Genomic DNA, 6,481 nt, shown 5'->3' with positions numbered 1-6,481 from the left:
TAAAAATAATGCAATATTATTAATAAGTGAGGGTCATACTTACATGCTTTATCAGGTCACAGTGTGTGAACTTTGTGTCAGATTTGTCTGAGTTTTGTGTGTCTTTTGTTTCCAGCTGAATCTGATCTGGACTGTTGTGTGTTTTCCCATCTGTTGTCGGCTGGTTAAGGATGGCAGAGACACAATGCTCCACTTGGATGTGTAGGAAGTTATTCCAAGAAAATTTAAAAAACAAATCCTACAGAGAGAAATTATGAGATATTAAGAGAGAACATTTAAGAAAGAAAAATTAAATGTTTTTGAAAGAGCTCTCTTTGGCTGCATTTATTTGATCAAAAATACAGAAAAAAATGCATTATTGTGAAATATTACTACAATTTAAAACAACTCTTTTCTATTTGAATATATTTTAAAATTTAATTTATTCCTGTGATGCAAAACTGAATTTTCAGCAGCCATTATTCCAATCTTCAGTGTCGCATGAAAGTTCAAAAGAACAGTGTTTATTTGAAATATAAATCTTTTGTAACATTGTAAATGTCTTTATAGTCACTTTTGAACAAGGGTTAACTTGCTGAATAAAATTATTAATTTCTTTCAAAAAAAATTCTAACAATTAAAGTGTAATTTAACCAAATAAAAAAAAAAAATTTCTTACAGTAGAAAAAATTTAACTAATAACATTAACTGCCTAAAATGTGTTATTATTTACAAAGATCAAAATGTAAAATCTAAAAATGTAAACGGAATCTAAAAAAAAAAATAAATACAATAAAACATTTTATTTATTTGTCAATTAGACTAAGAATGACTAATACCAGCAGCAGGTTGATCATGTTCAGTTGGCAGAGTTCGTGGTGGATTCTGGGAGCTCTGGTGTACAAGAGAGCCGCCATCAGTCTGGACCCATGCAGTCGTGCGTTGCCAAACGGTTCCTCCAGAATGCCCATCGTGGTCAACATCACAGATTTCTAAACACGGACAGAGTCAGAAACACATTAACACTGTGTGCCATCTTTCTGTGATTTCATTTTGTTTTTAAGACTTGTGATAAAACTGGATGAGCAGACCAACCTTGGGTGGGTTTAACAGAAGGTGGTGAAAGTGCTTTAGATGTGTTTGGATGCCCATTAAAATGCTGTTGTTTACAGTGTAAGTCTTTTCCAATCCCTGAGAGCACGGGTCAATCACCTGCTCAACACTGTTACATACAAACACACACACTTTAGTAACAGTGAATGCGAGTGTGTGTGATGAAATATGTGTGTGTTACTCACCATGGTCTACGCGTTTCCAACAGTGTGAGTAAAACTTGAGTTCCATTGACAATGCACACTTCACTCTTTTCCCCTTCAAACATGTTCTTCAATAGGACCTCAATGCTCTGCTGTCTGAAACACACACACAGCAGCTGGATTTAGCATTCCATCACTTGCTCACCAATGGATCCTCTGCAGTGAATGGGTGCCGTCAGAATGAGAGTTCCAACAGCTGATAAAAACACCACAATAATCCACACATCTCCAGTCCATCAATTAACATATTGGGAAGTAAAAAGCTGCATGTTTGTAATAAACAAATCCATTATTAAGATGTTTTTAATTTCAAACCATCACTTCCAGGTAAACTACAAGTGCTCTATTCATAATACTGCTTTCTTCAGTGAAAACGTCATCTCGTCTGAATCAGGAGAAAAATAAGCACAAAACAGCACAGTTTACAAGCGAAAAGAGTCCAAAACATGTTTAAACAAATACGTTGGTGAATTTTGATGTTTCATGAGACAAGAGATGTGGATTACTTGTGGATTATTGTGATGTTTTTATCAGCTGTTTGGACTCTCATTCTGACGGCACCCATTCACTGCAGAGCATCCACTGGAATGCTAAATCTCTCCAAATCTATTCTGATGAAGAAACAAACTCATCTACATCTTGGAAGGCCTGAGGGGGGAGTACATTTTCAGCTAAAATGTTTATTTTTGGGTGAACTATTTCTGAACTATTCCTAGATAAAGTCTGGGCCACATTGCGGCTTATTTTGACAGAAAACTGCACACTTTGACAGCAAGACACCATCTAGCTGGCATGAAAGGTGACCAAACACAGTTTGCAGTAGAAGTCTGCATTCCACGGCTCTACCCGACCTAATTTTTTGCGCAATTTAAATTTAATTTAAATTCCCGAATAAAATGTGGTAGCGGTCGGTAACTCTGGTGTAATTTGAATGGGAGCGGGTGGTCTAACAATATCCCATTCCCGACGTCCATTTAGAACAGCATATCTGCGCTTTATTCTTATTGACCACCGGTACAGCTTGCGCTCAGGATGCACGCGCTGCACGCATGCTTTAAACGTCACGCGTTTTATTTGCATGGTTTGTGTGCAGCATGTGCATAACGATGCTCAGAGCAGGCTGTACCTGTGGTAAATATACGGCCCTCAGACAGAACAGGCAGGTTGTCGATGAGTGACAGAGCAGAATAAGGATGGAGCAAAGTGTGGATGCGCTGTCCTTGAAGGACGTTCAACCCGGTTTGTTTATATTTTGCTTAGCCTATAATTTTAAATGAAAGATGTCGTATTTATTTTTCTCTGCGACACTTTTCCTACTGTGTTAACAGAAAAATGTCAAACGGATTTAGTATTTTGACAAGACGAATAAAAATAGCTAATAGGTTATTTTTGTACAACCTACATTTTTATTTTTATTTTCCTCTCTGCGACACTTTTTCCCTATTGTGTTGTAAAAAAACAGTCGCGCGCAAACCTCTAGTTTTCAGTGGAAGTGTTGACACACACACACACACACACACTCACAGCTCTAGTGTTGTGAGCAGAGGGTCGGTCTCTGACGTCTCCTGCAACACACTGGCCTGATCTCTGCTCAGACAGATGATGTCACACAGCGTCTGAGATGCGTTTGACTGCCTCTGTGAACACAAAAACACATTTATGAATACATGTCTTCTTTTATATGTATTAATATATATTTGAGAGATGGAATCAAATGTTTTGGTTTCACAAGGACTTTTTCAGTACCAACATCAAAAAAACATCACTATTACTAATCATCATACCTAGTAAGAGCTTTGAACAAATGCTACACTGCAAGTATTAAACGTTGTGTTTGTTGTGTAGTTCGTTCTGCAGAAAATGTGAAACTGTAGTGACTGACCTCACTGTCACTGTGAGGGTGTATCAGCTCAATGAGTCTCTGGATCAGCCTCTCTTCATTCAGCCACTGAAAACAGAGGACATGAAATATCAAAACAAATACACACACAGATAGAGGTGTTTCTTTAGTTTTGAGCACTTTTATGTCTCAGGGTTTACATTTTTTCTTTTTGTTTTATGAAGGTCACATTAAAATTGTCTTGGAAACTTTTAGAATACCTTAATCTAAACAACTACAGATTTGATTGTTTTTCCTCTTTCCACACTTTAAATATAAATTCAGCAAACATATTTATATTATATAATTGTATTATATATGATGAGATGAATTATAATTATATTATATAAGATCATATATTATTCATATTCAGATATACAGATTTATAAGAACTGAAATAATCAAAAAAGCCTTTAAATATATATTTTTTTTATTCTTATTAAGAATTAAAATGATCAAAAGTGACAGAGTTACTTATAATGTTACAAAAGATTTTGATTTCAAATAAATGCTGTTCTTTTGAACTTTCTATTCATCAAAGAGTCCAGAAAAATAAAATGTATCAATTTCCACAAACATATGAAGCAGCACAACTGTCTTCAACACTCATAATAATAATAAATGTTTCTTGAGCAGCAAATCAGTATATTAGAATGATTTCTGAAGGATAACGTGACACTGAAGACTGGAGTAATGATGCTGACAATTCAGCTTTACATCACAGGAATAAATTACATTTCAAAATATATTACAACAGAAAATAGTTAATTTAGATTGAAATAATATTTCACAATATTACTGTTTTACTGTAATTTTTGATCAAATAAATGCAGCCTTGGTGAGCATAAGAGACTTCTTTCAAAAACATTTGAAAAAAATCTTACAGACCCCAAACTTTTGAATGGTAGTGTAATATGATTTAATTGTGTCTATTTAGCATATAAAACACTAATAAAATAGCCTAAATAATGCTTAACGGGGCATTTCCAACACTGTGATTTCCACCACAGTACAATTACAGCACATTTTATTGTATGAGATGTGCTGAAAGCATTAAAACGTTCACAAAAAAATAAAAAATGTACAGAATTTTTCTGTGATGAATACTGGACATTGTTAGTAGACAAATCAAACTGTGAGAGTGTAAGAGAGTTTATTTTTCACAGAGCTGAAGTGTCCATTGTAGAAACACCTATAAATGAATCAGTAGGTCGTGTGTGCACTCACAGTAAGCACTTCCTGTCTGAGACAGGTGGGCTCCACGCTGCTAATGAGACGCAGCACTAGATCCATCATGGCCGACGTGTCCAAGTGTTTCAACACCTGCCCTATAAAATCCTCCTTCTTCTTTAGGAAACCGATCACCTGATAAATAAAGTGAATGAACAGAGGAGAATGAAAGATTCATGCAGAAACAAATCAAATATTTTCACATGAAAAAACAGACACGTTTGCGTACCTGCTCTGTTTTGCGGGTGATGAGGTTCCCGAAGGTCTTACTGAAGAAGGAGGCCAGTAGAGGGTTCAGCGGTGACGTCTGCTCTAGGAAACTATAGAGCGTGTTCAGCAGAGACTCGTCCCCACCAACTTTATCGTTGATGAGGGACACATCGCATGTCAACAACTCACATGCTACATTAGCATACCTGCATGAGAGACAGAGAGAAAAAAAACAATATATGCCTAGTGGATGACTGATATATATTGCAAATAAATTCAGTATATAATGCAAATATGTAAGATTTTTTTAAATAAAATATCCAAAAACCAATAGAACAGAGTTATATATTTTGCTGACTTGTGTACTTACATTATCCCAAATGTTTCGAAGAATGTTTAAATCCAGAGAAATAAGCAATTTTAACTAGTGACACGGACCGTGTCGGCTGTGGGGATGAAGACGACAACTCCCATGATTCCACACTCAGTCACGGCGTCATCAAACTACGCCGTTAATTCTTTGTTTGTTTTGAATACATGCCCTCTAGTGGCGAAAATTACATATTGTGCCTTTACCTCTTTCCCCGCCATTGGCGAGTTATCTCGTCTTTTACAAGAAAATGCTTCCCCGCCAAAGACGAGTTTTTACGGCTTTCCGTGTTTTCACTGTTATACACTCGGGGGCGCTATTACACATCCTCTGAACGACGGAGTAAAATGTTGATCCAGGAAGTGGTATATGTCTGTGCAAGCTTTGGAGGTGTTGATGGAAGCGATTTACTGGATTTATGCTTTGATAATCGTACTGAATATTATCCAGATGTTGTTTTTGATAATGTGATTTTCTCACCTTTTTGCTCAAAATAATGCATTTTTTTATGAAACCTAACTATATTAAAGTGTTGATAAAAAAAGAATTTTGAGCTTGAATAAAAATGTTTTTTTGTTTAAAAGTAGAGGCTCTGATCTTTATTTTGGCGTATTTCATATTCAAATATTCATACAGCAAAATATACTTTTTATACATCATTATACATCAAATATTAGTGAAAATCATCAAAATCGCTGGCGGTGGCTGGCAACTTTTTTCAAAAATGCTGGCGGGGAAAGAGTTAATGAGTATACATTTATCTTATATCATATTTACTGGAAATTCACTTAAGATATTTAGGAACTGGAAATGTTTGTTATCCATTGACAAGGCTGTCACATGTTACGTTAACTAAGACTATTATTAATTGTTTTCATTAGTAAATAAAGCTGAAATAAAATAAAACAAAAATATAATTGAAAAACTTTAACTAAAATTTACAAATAGAAGTTTAAATAGAAGTAAACTTACAATAACTGAAATAAAAAAATTAATTAAAGCCAATAAAAACATAAAAAAACTAAAAATAATAAAAAGGAAAACAGCACATAGCAAATTTACTAAAGCAAATTAAAATTAAAATAAACTGAAAATATAAAAATAACTGCTACATATATTATTAGCATGTAAATAATACAAAAATAAGACTGGACCAAATCTTAATTATTCAGCCTGGCTAATAAATTAATAGCGTACATCAGGGATGGGCAACTTTGATAGTGACGAGGGCCAGCATTTTTTCTCCTTTATACCAAGGGGCCAGATTACTAATCCACGTCCACACACCTTTTACACCGTCTTACTCAATTTCCTTTTTATTGAAGGAAATTAAAGTATAACTAATGTCATTTGTTTTTAAAGATTTTATTAAGTATAAAACTTGTAGAGTTATGCTAATTCAGAAGGAAAACTTTGTTGTCAGTGGCAGGGGCGGATTTAGTGAATTGTGGGCCCCAGGCAAAATATAGGAATGGGGCCCTATACATTTTCACACAT

The 6,481-nt window shown here is 34.9% G+C and overlaps 1 protein-coding gene across 1 annotated transcript in view; it reads right to left on the bottom strand.

Moving 5' to 3' along the window:
- Window positions 1–6,481, bottom strand: part of LOC107662845 (serine/threonine-protein phosphatase 6 regulatory subunit 2-like) — a 21,449-nt gene that overhangs the window by 8,674 nt on the left and 6,294 nt on the right. Inside the window, exons 4-11 of the mRNA XM_016452960.1 lie at window positions 4,634–4,820; window positions 4,402–4,539; window positions 3,178–3,243; window positions 2,820–2,932; window positions 1,278–1,391; window positions 1,075–1,201; window positions 819–971; window positions 44–238 (exon numbers count right to left, since the gene is read on the bottom strand). Of these exons, the coding sequence (XP_016308446.1) occupies window positions 44–238; window positions 819–971; window positions 1,075–1,201; window positions 1,278–1,391; window positions 2,820–2,932; window positions 3,178–3,243; window positions 4,402–4,539; window positions 4,634–4,820 (1,093 nt within the window). The remainder of the gene's footprint in view (window positions 1–43; window positions 239–818; window positions 972–1,074; window positions 1,202–1,277; window positions 1,392–2,819; window positions 2,933–3,177; window positions 3,244–4,401; window positions 4,540–4,633; window positions 4,821–6,481) is intronic.

This window comes from Sinocyclocheilus anshuiensis, unplaced genomic scaffold, assembly GCF_001515605.1.
Source record: "Sinocyclocheilus anshuiensis isolate Anshui unplaced genomic scaffold, SAMN03320099.WGS_v1.1 scaffold739, whole genome shotgun sequence".
Lineage (NCBI taxonomy): Eukaryota > Metazoa > Chordata > Actinopteri > Cypriniformes > Cyprinidae > Sinocyclocheilus > Sinocyclocheilus anshuiensis.
The sequence above is the reverse complement of the archived record's forward strand: the minus strand, read 5'-3'. Positions and strand labels throughout refer to the sequence as shown.